This window comes from Grammomys surdaster, unplaced genomic scaffold (assembly GCF_004785775.1).
Source record: "Grammomys surdaster isolate TR1022 unplaced genomic scaffold, NIH_TR_1.0 127, whole genome shotgun sequence".
In the NCBI taxonomy this organism is placed as follows: domain Eukaryota; kingdom Metazoa; phylum Chordata; class Mammalia; order Rodentia; family Muridae; genus Grammomys; species Grammomys surdaster.
In genome coordinates, this window is record NW_021604585.1 from 5,349,634 (window position 1) to 5,369,195 (window position 19,562).

The following is a 19,562-nucleotide window of genomic DNA, read 5'->3' on the forward strand; positions in this document are numbered from 1 at the left end:
CACACACACACACACACACACACACACACACACACACACACACACACCCCGATGAATAATTACATAAAATCTTAAAAAATACATTCATTATTAATTTAAAAGTCATTTAACTGAATGTTGTCCACACTGTCTTCTGTTTTTTCTTTATTCTTATGTAGCTTATGGCAATAGCAAGACAATGTTAGCCTTAATAGTGAAACTGTCTTCATGTGTAAGCTTTAAAAATTGTAGCTGCATCAAATTATAGGGAAGCTTTTAAATCCTAAGATAGTTTGTTCTTTAGGGTGTTCTTACAGGATTTCTTTATTTTATGTATAAGTGCTCTGCTGCATGTACACCTAAATGCCAGAAGAGGGCATCAGATCCCTTTACTGATGGTCATGAACCACCATGTGGTTGCTGGAATTGAACTCAGAACCTCTGGAAGAGCAGCCAGTGCTATTAACCACCGAGCCATCTTTCTAGCCCACAGGATTTCTTAATAAGGGATAATTTCTTCAGAAAATATTCTGTTACATTTTTACCTTTGAAATCTTGCTTTATATCTTACCAGAGTGTTTGTTTAACATTATTTTAAAAGAAGAAGAGAGGGATGGAAGGACACACACACACACACACTCACCCACATGGCACAGGCTGAGGGCACTTTTGAAGATACATTTGAGTTCTGTGTGTCTGAATAGAAAAATTAAATCACTGTATTTCTTTAGATGTCAAACATTTCTGACTCTTGGTCAATTCTAAAACCTGTCTGTTTTCCAGAATCAACAATGTTTTGGGTAAAAATTTCATCCCACTTCTGGAGTTTCATGACTCTAAGTGCTCAGTCCTCGCTTTGCTGGGTGAAGCGAAGGCCAAGTTGGATGTTTGGAACGGCGCCTGTGGGAGCAAGGAGTCTGTGGAAATCCTACTGGAAGACTGGCATGTGAGTTTCTGCGGCCTGGGCCTGCGCATCGGCTTCCTGCTTTCTGCTTCTGGTTTAGCTCAGGAATTCTCCGTCTGGTTTGGGTGTTTGTTGGTAGGGCTCGTTAGCTTCAGTTTCCCTGGAGAAAACCATCAGTGGTGGCCAAATAGCAGCTAGAATAAGAAGATGAGGATTGTAGTAGTCAAGATGGAGTTAGGATAGTTAAGGCCTCAAAGAAGGTTCCGCTGTGGTCCTTCCCTGTTACAGGGTTTTGCTTACATTTTTTTCTTCCTTTTTCAACTTATGCTTTTATTCAACGGTTCTCTTTTCTTTGAAAACTTTGGTCTTAGCCCCAAAGCTTATTATTATTTTATTATATAAAATAAAGCTTAGCGTTATTTTGAAATTTTAAAAATACAGTTCCAGTTACTTTGATTCATTGGTGCATGCCACGGATGCATGTGGCGGTCAGATGACATCCTGTAGGAGTCAGTTCTCTCTATCATGTGGGTCCCAGGGATCGAACTCAGTCCTTCAGGCTTGGTGGCAAGTGCCTCATGCACGGTGACGCCATCTTTCTGTCCTTTGACCAAATTTGAATAGGACATGGTTTAAATGCTTCAAAGAAAAACATGTTACAAGCATAGGTGTGTCCATGCAGAAATTCAGATGGAAGCCCCACGGGGCACCTTCTTTGCTGCCTTTTTTATTGTTACTGCTTTTAATCTTCTTTCTCCCTCCCAACTTCCCCCCCCCCCTTTCCTTTTGGGAATGGAGGGTGAGGAAACTTGAAAAACTCAAAATTATAAGTTTCAGAGGAAAATGGAAAAGGATGATGAAGACATACATATTTGTTTATAATTTATTATTTAAATACTATATTATTTAAATACTATGCACTTCAGATTGGAGACATGATTCTAAACTGGGCTAGGTTTTATTTATATATAAAATATGTAGTGTAATATTACATATAATTTTTTGCCTCCTCTGAAGTTTTATTTTTTTTCTGGGCTTTTGTTTGTTAATTTGTATTTTGAGATAGGGTCTTCTATAATGACGTTGGTCTCGAACTCCTGATCCTCCTGCCTCTACCTTATAAGTGCTACATTACAGGATTATGCCATCATGCTTAGCTTTGGATTTACATCTCACTAGTTAGTAATCGTAGTAGTTAGCTAGTACAAAATAAGAATATAATCAGTGGTTCTTAAGGCTCCTAATGTTGTAACACTTTAATACAGTTCCTTATGTTTGGTGACCCCCCATCATAAAATTATTTTTGCTGCCACTTCATAACTATAATTTTGCTGCTGTTATGAATTGTAATGTAAATATCTATGTGCTCTTGCATCTCCTAAGTCCTAGTCACCTTTCAGGAACCATTCCTTCCACTTACCATGCAACCCACAGGTTGGGAACTGCTAGGATAATAAGCCGGGAGTTTAGAGTCAGCTCTGAGTTAGCCCCGTGGTTTTCTGTAGCTGACTTAATTAATGGTCGTTTTACAGACATCTTTGTGCAGGTGGGGATAGCTCCTGAAAAAGTAACCTGATGTAACAGATGAAGACTTACTAATTAGTGTGAATAAGGGGGCTGGAGAGATGGCTCAGTGGTTAAGAGCACTGACTGCTCTTACAGAGGTCCTGAGTTCAAATCCCAGCAACCACATGGTGGCTCACAACCATCCGTAATGAGATTGGATGCCCTCTTCTGGTGTATCTGAAGACAGCTACAGTGTACTCATCAATAAACTAAATAAATAAATATAAAAAAAATTAATGTGAATAAGGCCTGTGAAACAAAAGCAACTGATACAGTTACACAATGTTACTAAGATAGGTGAAGTGGAAGGCTTGGATTTGCTATGAGTGATGAATGTGCCTTTTCCCAGAATCCGGAAACAGTGTAAAGTCACATGACCATGTTAAGCTAAATCTGCAGTGAGAGCCCTGTGTCACTGTGCTCTTGTATCTCCTAAGTCCAAGCCAGTCCTAGTCAGGAACCATTGCTTCCGTTTCTGCTACTGCAGCGTGGTGGTGTTGGCGTACTCAAACACTGCTGGCAATCGTGCCCTTTACTGACAGCACATACTGACACCTGGATTTCTTGGCACATTTTCAAAAGTAAAACCTGTCAATATTGTTTCCTCTCCTTCACAGAGATTTACTGGAGAGAAAAAGTTCCTAGCTCGACTTGAAACTTCTTTTCGAAAATGTGAAGAAATGTACAAGAACTTGGGTAAAGTATCCTAGTTGCTTTTTAACGGGACAGCTGTCATTTCAAGATGACATTTGTTTTACTTTAATGGTTTGGCCATTAACTGTTTTCATGCATATTTTCCTTGGAAGAATCTTTCTTTTGCTTTTAATATTATTAGGGAACATGCCTGTTTGTCGGTTAGTGCAAATAATTTTCTTAATATTATTTACATACAAAAACTGTTTTGTAAGACTTGTTCTTTTTGTTTGTTTTGCTGATGTAGCCAGAGAGTGTGAGAGTATTAAAGAGGAGTATATGATGCTGGAAAAGAATATCCACACGTGCAAACAATCCATCCATAACATGAAGGCGACCCTTCAAAGAGTACTGGCGTGTTGGGCAACTTTTGAGGAAGACCTTTCCCTACTAAAGACTTCGTTTGAGGTGACAAAGAAGGAACAAATTAAAGAGGTATTTGAAGGCAATGGTTCTGTCCCAGTTTTACATTTTACTTTTGGAGACTGACTGCATAACACTGTTCAAGTTAGGGACCTTCCTGCTTCTGCCTTCTGAGATCTGGGATTAAAGGCTTGCATTACAATGCCCAGCAAGACTTAACTTTTCTATTTCTTTTTGTTTGGAAGCCCATTTTGACTCTGAAGGTTGAATATCAATGAAGGAGTAAACATATCTTCTAGAAAATTCAAGATCTTGGGAAGAAATTAGTTTTTTTTTCCAAATGTAATTGTCAGAGAGTATTTTCTTCACATTGTGTATACACACACACACACACACACACACACACACACACATTTACATAAATAATACAGCTTTTAGAAAACTCATCACTCTACTATATGATCTAGGCTGTCTTCAGAGTCAAGGCTCTCCTGTTGTCATGGAACTTCCTTACCGATAGGATTACAGGCATGTACTACCATGCCTACCTAAATCACTGGTTTTGTTTTTGTTTTGTTTTTTTTTTTGTTTGTTTGTTTTTTGTTTTTTTTTGTGTGTGTGTGTGTCTGTATTTCTCTGTGTAGCCCTGGCTCTCCTGAAACTCTCTGTAGACCAGGCTGGCCTCGAACTCAGAAATCCGCCTGCCTCTGCGTCCCAAGTGCTGGGATTAAAGGCGTGTGCCACCACCGCCTGGCATCACTGTTTTTAAGAATTATAATTTTCCATTTAGTTAAAACCTTTTACCCTTGCATCTTTCCTGAAATTCCCTCCTACAGAGGGTCCCAGACTCATTTGATCAATAGAGGCCAGTAACACCTTTGTAATGGTTTTGCTTCGTCTCTAGGCCAAGATTAATTAACATTTCCCAATTTAAGTCATCTAGTTTCCAGTTCCACCACTTAGTAGCAGCAGGGGCTCTAGGAGATAGATGCTACTGGGATAACTCCAGAGTTAAAAAGCCCTAACAAGATTCATGGCATCCTGGCAGAGGTTCGGGATTGTATGCTCAAGATGGCAACTTTTCTGAGTTATGTGTATTTTAATATCAGAGGTGTGGAAGGAATGTCAGTGTAATTATTATTTTTATATGCTAGCTAGGAAACAGTATTTGTTTCTGTCATTTGTTTCATTGTTGAAAGTGGACCAAACTAGCCTTTCACACTGAGCATTTTTCAAGTGGAGCAGAATTATTCTGTGGACAATAGGCTCTTGGTACGAAAGAAATGCAGGAGGTATAGGAGTACACTTAGAGTTAGAAAGTCCCCACGTGCGGCGCGCTGCCTCGCCGATAAGGAGAACGCCACACTCAGGATTATTCTGACAGCAATTTATTGTACAGCTCTTTAGATGGCAGTGAAGCGAGGGACGCCATGCCCGAAAAAACCTGTGGCTTATATAGAGCCCTAGGAGACACTCATTGGCTCTCACTACATCGCCAAATTAGCATACTGGTTTTCACCCCTTGCGCAGGTGCACATTCAAGCAAGGCTCTCAAGAAGAACCAGGAAGCAGGAAACCGGTGCCATGTTGCAATGGCGAACGCGGCTCCTAACATCTCCCCCTTTTTATTAAATTGCTGCAACAATTTTCCAACTGTTATTTCGCCAATCAAGCCCACCGTTCTACCAGTAAGGCGTTCAAGGCAGTTAAACAGTATTGAGACCCTCCACACTTATGTCCCGTGCAATGGGAACCCGAGCCCTGGGAAGTGTGGAGGACTACCACTCAGGATTCCTGGTGCAATGGGAACACGAGCCCTCAGGGTATCCCATTGAATGATAGTGTCTCATTGTTTAAGCATATTTAACCAAGCTTGAGGGGATGTTCCCTGCTCTGAGGCAAGCAGTGCTTGAGTGATAAGTCTATGATGTTGTTTTTTAAATTTGCAGAGCAACCAGAGTGTGATCAGCACTCCCCCAAAGATCATACAGCCAAACATTACCACCCCCATCCACTCCTTAAAAAAGGAGAAGGTGGACATGAGCCAGGAAGTGAAGTCTCTAACATCAATCGGGTTTATTCTGGTCCCATTCAAAACAGCAATCTTGAGCAGGAGTTCTTCTTGTAGCTCCTCAGCCTGTTGTGACCAATTTCCTAGAGTTGCAAAGGCTGATAAACTGGTAGCAGCCCCCGCTAAATTTGTCTTCAGGGGTTGGTGAGTCCTCTTTCACAGTTCTGGTCAGTCTGCTTGGTATCCAGATTGGATTTTCTTGATCCTGTGGAAAAACACAAACAGCTCCCCTGGATCTCACCAAAACTGGATCCGGGCCCTTCCATTGGTTAGTTAAGACATCTTTCCATTTAACATATTCTTTTTGAGGACTTGGAGCCACATGTCTGTCAGCAGCAGATTGCCCATCAGAATCCAGATTTAAAAAATTTAAGGTAAATAGGGCTAGGGAGATAGATGTCTTAGGTCCCATGTTGGGGCCTATTCCTCCCTTTTGTTTTTGTAAATAAGTTTTCAATGTGCCATTGGCACGTTCCACAATCCCTTGTGCCTGAGGATTATATTCAGTTCAGCTGAAGGGGCTTGCCCCAAGCAGCCCAGGCTTCAAGGCAGTGAGTAATAACATGTGCTAGTAGTGCCAGGTGCTCTACATTGTCTTTGTATGTGTCCCAGTTTTCCACACCTGAAACATTTAACATTAGAGGCCCTCTGAGCCGCTAAAACAGCAGCTGCCAATCCGGCATTAGATAGAGGTCCTCCTATTTCTCTACAAGCCTTCATCCATGCATTTAATCCTTTCCCTTTCCAAGGTGTAATAGCATTTCTGCATTCTCTAGTACATTGTTCAAAAATTATTAATGCCTGAGTAAAAGAGCCATTGATTCCATAAGTCTGTACCGATTCGACTAGCGTTTTTTAATTGTTTTAAATCTAGCTGTGAATGTTGTTTGGTTTGGTTAGCATCTTCCCATACGGGAAAGGCTACTCTTATCTTTTCTCTTTCCTTAGCTGTAATAAGAGAATTGGACGACAGTCTTTCCTGTCTCTCTTTTGGTTTTTTCTTTTTAACTTTACTTCCTCCAATGGTGGGGCAGATGGGGCATACCCCGGTGCATAAGGCAAATCCAGCCCGTATCTTTCAGACTCATAACGGGCTGCTTCTTTATCTAACTCTGCCTGTTCCTCAAGATCTAACACACTATCTTCTTCATCCCCCGAGGACATCTCCTCAGAGGCGAAGTCATTAATTCTTAAATTCTGAAACTCAGTTAACACAGGATATAGTTTTCTCTTAGGCTCTTCCTGTTTTTTATGTTCCTTTTTTGTAGCTACTTCTTTCTTAATTTCCTCTTTTTTCTTTTCCTTTTTCTTTATTTTATTTTTAGCGCTCTTATCCTTTTCTGCTTCTGATAGGCTATCCTGGCGTTCTGCTAAAGCTCTTTGTCCCTCTCTTACCTTGTCTTGGGTATGGTAGTTAAAACAGAAGCAGAGCACAAGAACTACCACCGCCCAAACAAGGATAGCAATAGCAAAATAGACAGGATCCACCATACCTTGCAGAAAAGCGTCTAGACTTCTCATGCCATCAGTTCTGAACCCTCTGTTGAGCCAACAGGATCCCTCGAAACTGGATAAAACACCGAGACGTTCGGCTTTGTTCCCGGGTTTCGGCACCAGTTGCGGTGCGCTGCCTCGCCGATAAGGAGAACGCCACACTCAGGATTATTCTGACAGCAATTTATTGTACAGCTCATTAGATGGCAGTGAAGCGAGGGACGCCAAGCCCGAAAAACCTGTGGCTTATATAGAGCCCTAGGAGACGTGCCGCACACTCATTGGCTCTCACTACATCGCCAAATTAGCATACTGGTTTTCGCCCCTTGCACAGGCGCACATTCAAGCAAGGCTCTCAAGAAGAACCAGGAAGCAGGAAACCAGCGCCATGTTGCAATGGTGAACGCGGCTCCTAACACCCATGTCTCCTTGTCACCTATGTTGGTCCTACAAGTTCATATCATTGGCTTCCAATAGTTCTTCTGTCTTTCAGGGTCTGAAATTAAAATATACATAAACCTGGGGAATGTCGCCATCTTGAGTGTGACTGTAAACCTCTGCTGAGATGCTCTGGGGCTGCCAGAGATCTTGAAAGAGGCTTTTAATTTTAAAGGAGACTTGGTAGCATCTGTCACATGGACACAGTGCCAATATTACATATTTGGACTGTATGACATAGGAAATTCTTGGCATTGAAGCTAAATAAAACCAGTATCAAGGCAGCATTGCCTCTATTGAAACCATTACCATGGTGGTATGACCTCTACTGAGTAGATAAGTCTGGGAACCTTTGTTAGTTTACCAGGCACTTAGAAAAGTTGACCAGGCCCTTCTGGTCCAGGGCCAGAAGGACAGTGCGGGACACCTGCCAGGAAACAACCCAAGAAAACAAGCTGAGAGGCTCTCTAAGAGGGAAGTCAGTTTCTCTTCAAGGGCCTTCACACTCAGTTTTGCTGAGAATAAACCTTAGGAGAGATTTACTATGGATAGTAGAAATACAATTACGACATTAACCATTTCTGTTACTTATCTGTTTTGTAGGTTCCCATTGAGACTCTTTCGCAGTGGAATGCAAAATACACTTCTTTGAATGAGGCAGGGAGTTTCCTGATTGAAGTCAGCAGTACAGAAATTGCATCATCTGTTTCTAAAGAACTGAGAAGGCTGAATAAAAGATGGAGAAAGTTCATCACAAAAACTCCACTCGTAAGTCCTTGTTTCTGGTAACAGCTTTCTGGGGATATGATATTTGGTCATAAATGTGTAGCTCAATGGCAATTAACAGATTCACAGCTATAGAGCTATCAGAACAGTCAGGCCTTTTTGGAGTGTATGATATCTGTGCAAACCTCTTCATGCATGTAGGCGTGTGTGTGTGTGTGTGTGTGTGTTTTTTCTCATTTGCTGTCCACATTATTTTTGAGACAAGGTCCCTCACTGAACCTGGAGCTCCCCAGTAGGCTAGACTAGCTGGCCAGCAAGCCCCAGTGAGCCTGTCTGTGACTCCTCAGTCCCAGGATTACAGATGTGCACCACACTACCTGCCTCTTGTATGGATGCTGGGAATCTGAGCTCACGCTTGCCTGGCGGTCAGATTTAGAACGTTATCATCATTTCATCAAGAGGATATGCACCTATAGCTTCTGTCAACATTTCTTCTCCAACCTCCCAGCCCTAGATAACTGTCAGTCCATTTTCTTTGTCTATAGATTTTCTATTTGGGGCTTTTCTTGTAACTAGAATCATATGTGCTGTTTCATGACTGGCTTAACGCCCTTGGCACAATGCTTTTAAGGTTCATGCAGACATACTATATAACTGCATTTCATTCCTTTTTATTGGAGAGTAGAAGTCTATTGTCTGAACATGCCAGGTTGTATTTGTTTATCTACCACATGATACACATTTTGGTTCTTCTGGCTGTGTGGGTTATTAGAGCCACTGGAGTTATGAACATATGCATAATTTATTTGGGGTACATATATATTGAAGAGAACGTTTAATGTTTGGGCCTTTTCTAATATATGTCTGCATGTCCTTTACCAAAGCCATAAACATGCTTTACCAATCCAAACTCCTTGAGAGCCTGTACATGATCTGATTTATCTTTACATTAATATTTATCATAAAATAGAATTATAATAAAAAATTTAAAATTATACTTCTACTTATTCATAACAATTTTTTAGATTATTTTGTTTGTTTGTTTGTTTTTTCAAGACAGGGTTTCTCTGTGTAGCCCTGGCTGTCCTGGAACTCACTCTGTAGACCAGGCTAGCCTCGAACTCTTGAACTCAGAAATCCGCCTGCCTCTGCCCCCCAAGTTCTGGGCTTAAAGGCGTGCGCCACCACCGCCCGGCCTTTAGATATTTTTAGTAGACAATTTGTTTGTGTGTTTGTGACGAACTATTTGGATAGCTGATTTTCATACTTGATTTTCCTGCCTCCACCTTCCAAGTGCTGGGATTTCGGATGTGCACCGCCACACCTGGCCATAAATAGACATTTTACAACACTATTGATAACTGATACATCTTAAAAGTATATTTAACTGTATTTTTCCACTTACTATTTTTGATACATGTTATCAAAGAAGTAGAAACATGAGCACAAAACTTACAAAATGAATTTTTCTAGGAGCTGAAACTGCCACTTGTGAAAATTCAGGGCCAGCTCACTGGGGACAGTTCTGGACCGAGCCTGTCTAAGGAGTCAGCTCTGTCAGCAGAGCCTGGTGGGAGCCCTGGTGAAGGCATAAAGGTAAGGCTGGTACACTTGGCCCACGCACAGAGGGATGATGCAGCTTTCTTACTTTTCTTTAGGAAAGGATGGTGAGAACAGTGGGTATGCGTTGCTAGGTAACAGTCACAACACAGTTGATCAAGGACACGCCTCCGTGGGTCCACTCATGAAGTCACCTCATACCTCTCAGCCCGCCCACTCTATGCTTCTATATCAATAAAAGTAGACAGGACTTCGGAATGGTGCCAATCAAGTTTGTATTTTCTTTGGAGGTCTTCTGACTAGTGTTTGAAAATGCTCTATCAGGTGTGGCCAGCCTGCTATCACTTATAGAATTTATCCTCAAGAGCTGGCTGTCGAGTTACCCAGACAGCAAACAGCAAGCCAACCTAATGGTGTAAATCAATTTGCAACTTTGTGCTGGGCCATCTCATAGGTCTTTTCAGCCACGTGCGGCCTGGCAACTTCCAGCGTCGGCTAGCCACCAACCTCTTTTTGTGTTGCTTACTTTGAGGAAAGGAAGAAAGTATAACTAATATTTTTTGTTGTGGTGGACAATTGGAGGACATCAGACTGTAAGTAAGACTATGAAAACGGATCCAAAAATACATGAGTAACAGTAATGCCTATGACTTCAGATATGTGCCACACCCCAAACCGGCTGTATCACCTAAGTGATTTTGAATGCCTTGAATGAATGGAGGGATGGCTCAGGGTTTAAGAGTGCTTGCTGCTCTTGTCTAGTATCCAGGTTCAAGTCCCAGCTACCCACATGATGATCCACAACTGACTGTAACTCCAGTTCCAAGGGATCCAACTGTCTTTTCTACTTCTGCAGGCATCTAACACACACCAGGTATACAAACATACATGCAGGCTGTAACTTCCGGCTTGTCCACCCACGACCCAGTTCCTGAATGGCAACTCAGAGTATTATTATTTATTAATAAATGCCTAGGCCTTAAGCTAGGCGTCTTCTCCAATTAGCTAATAACTCAATTATACTATACTATTTTATACTATATTTATACTCTTCTATGTCTGCCACATAGCTGGTTACCTCTCCTCAGTTTCATACATTCAACTTCCTGCAAGTCCGGATGGCAAATCTCACATCTGACTATTTCCCAGAGTATCTCTCTCTCTCTCTCTCTCTCTCTCTCTCTCTCTCTCTCTCTCTCTCGTTGTCCCACCTTCTAATCCTGTCTCAGCTTATTGGCCATCGGCTTTTTGTTTTGACCAATCGGAAGGTGCTTTAAGCAGGCAAGAGGGACAAAGACACATCTTCACACAGTGCATATAAACATTATCTCTACACAACTAAACACTGATATGCATAAAATAAAAATTGTGAAAGAAAGAAGAATGCCTAATGGGCTGATAGCATAAAGACAGAGCACTTGCTTGTCTGGCATGCAGGAAGCTGAGGGTTCGTCTGTACCACTGCATGAAAAAGAAAGAAGAAAGAAAGAAGGAAAGAAAGAAAGAAAGGAAGAAAGGGAGGGAGGGAGGGAGGGAGGGAAGGGAGGGAGGGAGGGAAGGAAGGAAGGAAGGAAGGAGGGAAGGAAGGAAGGAAGGAAGGAGGGAAGGAAGGAAAGAAAGGAATGTAATCAGAAAATCTGGAAGGATCTCTATGTGACAATCTTTAAAAATATAAGTCTCTGAACCCCTAAAAAGTTCAGATATATACATGTGGGTGCGTGCGTGCGTGCGCACGCATGTGTGTGTGTGTGCACGTGTGTGTTGATTATAAGTTTTCTCTGCATACCTGGCTACACTAGAACTCAGTAAGTAAACCAGGCTGGTGTCAAACTCAGAGAGGCCCTGAGTACTGGGATTAAAGGTGGGCGCCAGTATGCCTGGCTAGAACCAACTTTGAAACTGTTGGTTGTGCAAAGCTACCAGCCTACAGAATACTGAGAAATTGCTAGTGAGAACAGATTTAATTATTTCTGAAATTTTGTCTAAGACTCTTTTATTATTTTAAGGGGGGGGAGGGAGAGGGAGGAAAGGAAAGGGAGGGAGGGAGGGAGAGGGAGGATGATAGAATCTTTCTATGTAGTCCAGCGTGTCCTCAAACTCATAGCCTTAGCCTTTTGATTTAGCCTCCTGAGTGCTGACTACAGACACAAGCGATCATTACTGAGTATTCATTTTTACTTTTTTTCCCTTTGAGACATAGCATTTCTACATAACCCAGGTTGTCCTAGTGATTACAATCCTCCTGCTTCAGAATACTGGACTCCTGGATGCTGAGATTAGAGATGTGTGACCTCGTGCCTGGCTCGGAATCTCTTTTTGATGATATTGTGTAATTACTGTTAGTAATAGCTAAATTTAATTGCATATGCATTTACTCAAGTTCGCTCAGTTTACTTTTCTAAGCCTTAATGTTACTTATAGAATGAGACACTATCAAGCTGTCAGAAATGATATAATTAAAATAACGTGCGTGCTCAATCTTCTCATTTGTAAAGTGATGTGACTTTCATATTATCAGAGGCAAACTAAGGCCTTACATCACAAGTGCACAGTTGCGTGCAGACCAAGTATGCAACAGTAGCTCTAACACAAAGCTTAGATTTCTAGTAGGCTCTACCATCTGGGTCTGTATAAGGATGTTTGCTTTGTGGTGTTCACACAGCGGCAGAAAACCTAATAAATTTCTTACTCATTAGGAATGAGTTAGGAACCTAGTGTGTTTCTCTGTCCTTGTCATTAAGCAAGCACTATGTAGCTTGGTGTTGAATGCCCAGTCTTTAGGATGGTGATATAACAATGTTCTCATATCTCAATGACATCTTCTTAAGTGATCGCTCTGGATGTTCTAGGCTGTGGAACAGCAGGAAGTAGAAGATGAAGAATCAGCTGGACAATTGAAAGTGAATGAAGAGGTTGAAGAACTCATCAAGCAGGTGAAAATCTGGGAGTCAGAAACCAAATCCACCTTGGATCTCCTGCGACATCAAGATGAGGATGGCTCCTCAGAGGACACCTTGCAGGTATGAACGTGAGCATGTTTAAGAGGGGACATTCGTGAAACTCATGCAGGTTTGTGTTTTAAGATAAACAAAAAAATGCTAAAGAGTTATGAGCCTGCATTTAATTACTTTTTATTGGGAAATTTTAAAATGCTCTTCACTTAATATGCTTGGATATGCCTTATATGCGGAAGGTCTTGAGTCATTTTCCTGCCTATAACGTGTGGATTGTAATGTTCTGTATGAGAGGCAGGAAGATGAGTGTAGCAAGTCTTTGGTGGCTAGCTACAATGGGAACATACGGATTATGTAATCTGTGCCTTGAAGGTTCTCCTGTCTAACCAGTCATGTCCCCAGCTCCCGATGGAAGGGTGACTGGCGTGTTTGAACTCCATTCTGCATTCCTCTTCTAGAAGCGATGAATGCAAGTGTATCTATCTCACTGTTACTTGGGATAACTGAGGGAGGATTCTTACTGCGTTCCAGCTGTAACGTCAGGGGAGCATGTCGTAACTGGGGCAAGATCGAAAGTTTACAGAATAAAGGACCCCTTGTGTACTTTTCTACGTCTACATTGCTGGAAAGGCCTATACATAGCTCAACCTGCAACATTTTCATTGTTTATAATGGCCATAACTTAGTAGTTTGAAAAATATTCTTACAAAATAATGTTAAAAGAACTTTATTTGCTAGTTTTATTAATTTCATTTTTTAAAAATTTAGATCATCTGCAATTTGTTTTAGTGAAAGAAATGAAATAGGTATCCAATATTAAACAGATTTTTTTAAAGCATAATTTTAAGTGGTTTTTTTTCTTTAATTACATTCATTTACTTCGTGTGGGGGCACCATGCCACATTGCACATGGAGGCTATCAGAGTAACCGTCAGGAATTGAATCTCTTCTTATGCCATGTGGGTCCCAGGGATTAAACTCAGATCATTAGGCAAGAACCCTTACTAACAGAGCCATCTTGTGGGCCCTAGAGTGTGATTTTCTTGTTTCCATTTGAAATTACTTTGCAACTATTATAAAACCAATAACAATGATCCTTCTTAAAAACAGTAAGAATATAATCATGCTGTAATCACCTCAGTAATTAGAGAGTTAAGTAATCTCTACTGTATCAAAATAATAGATCATATATATTTTATTTATTATTGATTTCTTTATATATATATTTTTTGGGGAGTTGCGTGAGACAGAACTTGTGTAGTTGGCCTGGCCTCAAATGCCTGATCCTTCCTGACTGTACCTCCTGGGTGTAAGAGACCAGCTGAACACCACAATGCCAGGCCAGATGTATTTTAAGATTAGAGAGGCTTCTAGATACTGTGGACGAGCTATGTGTTTAAGAGTTATGCTTTCATACTTTATACATTTATGTCTGTAAGAAGAGAATAACTTCCTCACGTGTCTTAGCCCTGCCTGTACTTAGTCCCTGGCAGAGACACAGAAATTCGTTACAGTCAGTGCTAACGAGTGACTGTGGACTGAGTGAGGAGGCTGGAGAAAGGGACCTTGTCTTCACGCACCACCCCGTCAATTATATGAACTCATTTGTTACTTTTTTTACAATTACAGAAAAGAAAAAAGTCAGAATTAGAAGTGAATGTTCTAATTCCATAAAGATAAAATCACCACTGTTGTGTTACATGGAATCCAGTCACAGCTGCCTGGCGCGCTTGGTTTCCCTGCCTGACTCCTGATTTATCCTCTCTCCTGCTCCTGAGATGCTATTAACTTTTTTTATGCTAACTTGAAGGCTAGAAAGTCATTATTTACATATAAGATTGAGTTATCTTTTACATGCTGTATTAGGGTTCTCTAGAGCCACAGAACCTGTGGGATATCTCTATGTATTAAGGGAAATAATTGCATTGACTAACAGTCTGCAGTCCAACTTACCCAACAGTGGGCAGCTGTGACTATAAAGTCCAAGAAACTAATACTTGCTCAGTCCCAAGAGGCCAGATGTTTCAGCCAGTCTTCTGTATAAGCTGGAATTCGGAAGAAGTAGGTTCAACAGATGTGCTAGCAAGTTAAAGCAAGCAAAACCGAGAACAAACACTTCCCTTTTCAATTGTCCTTATGTAGGCCTCCAGCAGAAGGCATGGCGCAGATTAAAGGGGTGTAGCACCACGCCTAGATTTGGAACTTTCTCTGTCCCAAGCTAGCCTTGAATTTAGAGATCTGCTCGCCTGTGTCTCCTGGGATTAAAGGCATGTTCTACCTTGCCTGGACCTAAGCTTTTCCTGGCCACTATGCCTCAAAATCTGGATTATAGATGTGCCTTCCATTTTTGGATTGTAGTGTTGACAAGCAGGACTAGCTATCACATATGCTTGTTAGACATGTAATTCTGTGTAGTATATGTTCTTTTTTTCAGTTTTCTTTGGGTTTTAACTTTTGTGGGGAGTGTGTGTGTGTGTGTGTGCCTGCATGTGTGTTACTATGGATTGAGCCAAGAGCCTTGAACATCCTAGGCAGGCACCTACAATTGAACTACAGTACCAGCCCTTTTTGTACTTTTTACTTTAAGAAAGGGTCTCACTAGGTTTCACAGACTGGCCATGAAGTCCTTCTGTAACCAAGCAGGCCTGACTTGGTGACCTCCTGCCTCAGCTTCTTGTTTGGTCAGGACTGCAGCCATCAGATTGGGATTTTCGGAATTTTTCTTAATGAATTACATAAGTTCCTTGAACTCTGATCTATTTTCATTCCTGGGGCAAGTATTTTCTTACTAAACCATTGACCTTTTGGTAGCTCGTTTTACAGAGAAAGCATGTACCTTTCTACAGCCATGTTTTCCTCTACCTGTATTCCTGAATACAGCCTGCCTCCAGGCAGCACGTTGATTTTCTTGAAGAATTTGTTCTTCATTGAGAAGAACAATTTTTATGAATCAATTTCTGACCCATCTAGAATTATTTTTGTACACTTTAAAACACAGTTTTAAATAGATTATTTTAGTAGTCGTTTTCTCTAATAACATTTATTAAATCCCCTTCAAGTTTGACTAAGAACAATTTTATTTTTAAAAGTCATTCTCCCAATTTACTTTTAATTGGCATTATATTAGCTCTAGTTTTTATTTTATTGGAATGTTTATAAAGAATATTCTATTTTTTTAAGTGGGTAAGTTTTCTTCTATGATCTTGTTGAAAATATTTTCTGGTCTTTGGAGCTGGGCCTCTTTGCCTTCTTCTATTCCTGTTATTCTTAGGTTAGGTCTTTTCATGGTATCCCAGATTTCCTGGACCTTTTGTGTCAGGAATTTTTTAGGTTTAACATTTTCTTTGATTGACATATCAATTTCTTCGGTTGTATTATCTACACCTGAGATTCTCTCTTCCATCTCCTGTATTCTGTTGGTGATGCTTGTGTCTGTAGTTCTTGTCTTCTTCCCCAGGTTTTCCATCTCCAGTCCCTTGGTCTGTGTTTTCTTTATTGCTTCGATTTCTACTTTCAGGTCTTGCACAGTTTTATTTATTTCCTTCACCTGTTTAATTGTATTTTCCTGTATTTCTTTAAGGGGTTTATCCATTTCCTTTTTAAAGGCCTCTAAAAGTCTTCATGTGGGTGCCCTAAAAAGTGGAGTGGGCTGTCTCGGTCTCTGTTTCCTGCCATTGGATTCCCTTCCCCTACCTGAACTGCCTGGTTGGGCCTCAGTGAGAGAGGATGTGCCCAGTCCTGCTAGGACTGGATGTCCCAGTATGGGTTGGTACCCAAGGGGGGGCTCCCTTCTCTAAGGAGAAGGGGAGGGGCAATCAGGAAAGGGATGTGTAAGGGTAAGACTGGGGAGAGAAGAGGGAAAGAGACTGTGGTCAGGATGTAAAGTGGATAGTAAAAATTCTATAAAAGATCTGGTCAGAATCTCAACATGTTAACATAGTATTTCCAATGTTTTGCTTATTTTAAAATGTTAAGATTATTATTATTATTTTGGTTTTTCAAGACAGGGTTTCTCTGTATAGCTCTGACTGTCCTGGAACTCACTCTGTAGACCAAGCTAGCCTCGAACTCAGAAATCCGCCAGCCTCTGCCTCCCAAGTGCTGGGATTAAAGGCATGTGCCATTATACCTGGCAAGATTTATGTGTCTGTGTGTGTGTGTGCGTGCATGCGTGTGTGCATGTGTGTTTTGTGTGCGTGTGTGTGTGTGTGTGTATCTACGTGTGTACATGTGTGTGCGTGCATCTCTGTGTGGTTTTGAGCACGTGCCTGTGAAGACAGACAAGGGTGTCTTCTTGAAGCTTGAGTTACAGGCAGTTACCAGCCATCTGATGGGTGCTGGGATCTAAACTTGGGTCCTCTGCAAGAGCAGCAAGTGTTCCTTACGTTCGAGCCATTGCTCCAACCCTTGTCTGTCTGTCTGTCTGTCTGTCTGTCTATCTATCTATCTATCTATCTATCTATCTATCTATCTATCTATCTATATTTTGGGGTAGTGTCGATTGTATTTCAGGTTGGCCTCGAACTTGCTGTAAGCTGAGGATGCCCTTGAACTTCTGGTCACAGCTGTGCTTCTGCGCTCCTGATTTTCTATGGTGAACGGAACTCAGCGGCACACACAGAAACAAGCACTATCACAACTGAGCACATCGCTACCTCAAAATGGTTTTAATAAGAACATTTTTTAGAATACAAGTTTACCTCATTCTGGATTAACAGTTACCATTTTCCAATTTCCTGATGTATGCCAGTGTCTGACTTCGAGTCTGAACATTTACGGTAATCTTGGTTTTGTTTTCTAGCATCTTATTGCTAAAGGCTCCATGTATGAGGAACTTCTGGCCAGAACGGAAGATACTTTACAGATGGATGTTCAAAGTGCTTCGAACCGGGAGTCCTTCCAGAGTGTCCTCAGAGCTGGCCTTCAGGCAAAGATTCAAGAAGCTAAGGAGGGAGTTCAGGTCTGTAGTTAATGCTCTTTATTTAATGAATTTATTGCTAAGAACCAAATGGTTGATGGGTGAACCAAGAGTAAGATCTGACCTGAATCTTGGAAGTACTTTATAAAATACTAACTTTACATTATATTTCATTTCCTTATAATGTAGAGCATATTGGAAAAGAGAGATGTTTTCAATTACATACTTATATGGCTGATTATAAAATATAAACTAAAAAAAATTGGAGACACAGGGGTTTAAGTAAGAAGTCAGCCCCGCTGTTAACTTGAGAGGTTTTTTTTTTTTTTTTATGTTTTTCCTTCACAGATCACCATGGTAGAATTGTCTACAGTGTTGAAGAACATAAGTAGTGAGCCACTGAAGCTAGGCGTGAAGCTAAAGGTGGAGGAGGCCCAGAGGGAGCTGCAGTCCTCCATCTCCAGAGCTGAGCAGCTGCTTAGGCAAAGAGGGCGCCCTGGAGGACTCATTTCAAAGTACAAGGTGGGAAGCTTGCCCCAGGGGGAGGAGTTGTCAGCTCTCCATAGGCTTGATGTGTGGATGTTTCCTTCACTGAATTACATGCAGAATTACTGTTAGCTTGAAACGTTTTCCCGGTATTAGATGTTGTTCACCTGAGAGTATTAAAAGTAAATATTCAAGTAAAGACCAGCACAGAGAGCACAGCTGATTCCAGGATCGAGAAGAGCTTAGTTTCTCTTCTCTGGCTTTTGTTTTTTAAGTGTAAAATGAGCATATTAATTCAGTCCAGCCCAGGTACCTGATTTGCTGAGGCTCTAAATGGGGAAAAGGTGCAGAGAAGCCTATTGTTAGTTTAAATTCTGTGAGTATGAGTACTATAATTGAATTCCTTTGAGAAAACTTTCATAATCATATACTTATCTGTAACTTAAAGACCCAGTAGTATAGTATTGTATAGAGAGGGTTTGCTACTTGTGGGGTTATTTACTTATTTTATTAGTTACTAGGTGTGTGCGTGAGTGTGTGTGTGTGTGTGTGTGTGTGCGCCGGATCTATATTATACATAGTATTAAGTTTCATTGTGACATTCTCATACATGAGAATATTTTTCTCAGTCCCTTCACTCCCACTGATCTTTCCTTTTCTCAGCTAGTCCATTCCCCACGTGAGTCTGTAGTGTGTGTGTGCCTCTCTATGTGTAAGTGTGTCTGTCTATGTATATCTCTGCCTATATGTGTGTCTGTCTGTCTCTGTGTCTGTGTGTCTCTCTGTGTGTGTGTGTCAGTGGGAGCCTTGACAACTTGCCAGTAGCATACTCCTGGAATCTCAGAACTCAGGAGGCTGAGGCAGGAGAATCGGGCGTCCCCAGTTATCTTTTACACTATCTAGGAGTTGGAGGCCAGTCCTAGCTACCTAAGATTCAGAAAAGCAAGAGGTCACTCAGTCAATTAGTTGCTAAAACAGATTTCAGAAGGATCCGCATGGGGGCTAGTAAAAAAGAAGAAAAATTGGCTGGGGAGATGGCCCATGGTCCAGAGCACCTGTTTTTGCAGAGGACCTGGATTTGGTTCTCAGAACCCACATTGGGCAGCTTATAACTGCTTGTAATTTCAGTTTCAGGGATCCAATAGCCTCTTCTGGCCTCCACAGACACCTACATGCAGGTGGTCACACAGACAGACAGACAGACAGACAGACAGACAGACAGACAAACACACCTATGCATAAATTTAAAAAAATGAATGAAGAAAAGAGAAGAAAAGTTGAGGTTCCAGAGGAAAGAAGAACATCGGCCTTTGTCCTAGTTTCCTCATTTGAGGCTGGGGATTCTCTGTTTTGGACTGGCGCATTTAGTGAATGAACATTTTCATCACAGAAGTCAGACCAGGCCCTGGT

The 19,562-nt window shown here is 41.3% G+C and overlaps 1 protein-coding gene across 1 annotated transcript in view; it reads left to right on the top strand.

Annotated features, from left to right (window-relative positions):
• Window positions 1-19,562, top strand: part of LOC114640105 (nesprin-2-like) — a 50,282-nt gene that overhangs the window by 193 nt on the left and 30,527 nt on the right. The window contains exons 2-9 of the mRNA XM_028789037.1: window positions 763-925; window positions 3,067-3,145; window positions 3,390-3,577; window positions 8,112-8,276; window positions 9,708-9,830; window positions 12,644-12,814; window positions 17,550-17,708; window positions 18,015-18,188. Of these exons, the coding sequence (XP_028644870.1) occupies window positions 763-925; window positions 3,067-3,145; window positions 3,390-3,577; window positions 8,112-8,276; window positions 9,708-9,830; window positions 12,644-12,814; window positions 17,550-17,708; window positions 18,015-18,188 (1,222 nt within the window). The remainder of the gene's footprint in view (window positions 1-762; window positions 926-3,066; window positions 3,146-3,389; window positions 3,578-8,111; window positions 8,277-9,707; window positions 9,831-12,643; window positions 12,815-17,549; window positions 17,709-18,014; window positions 18,189-19,562) is intronic.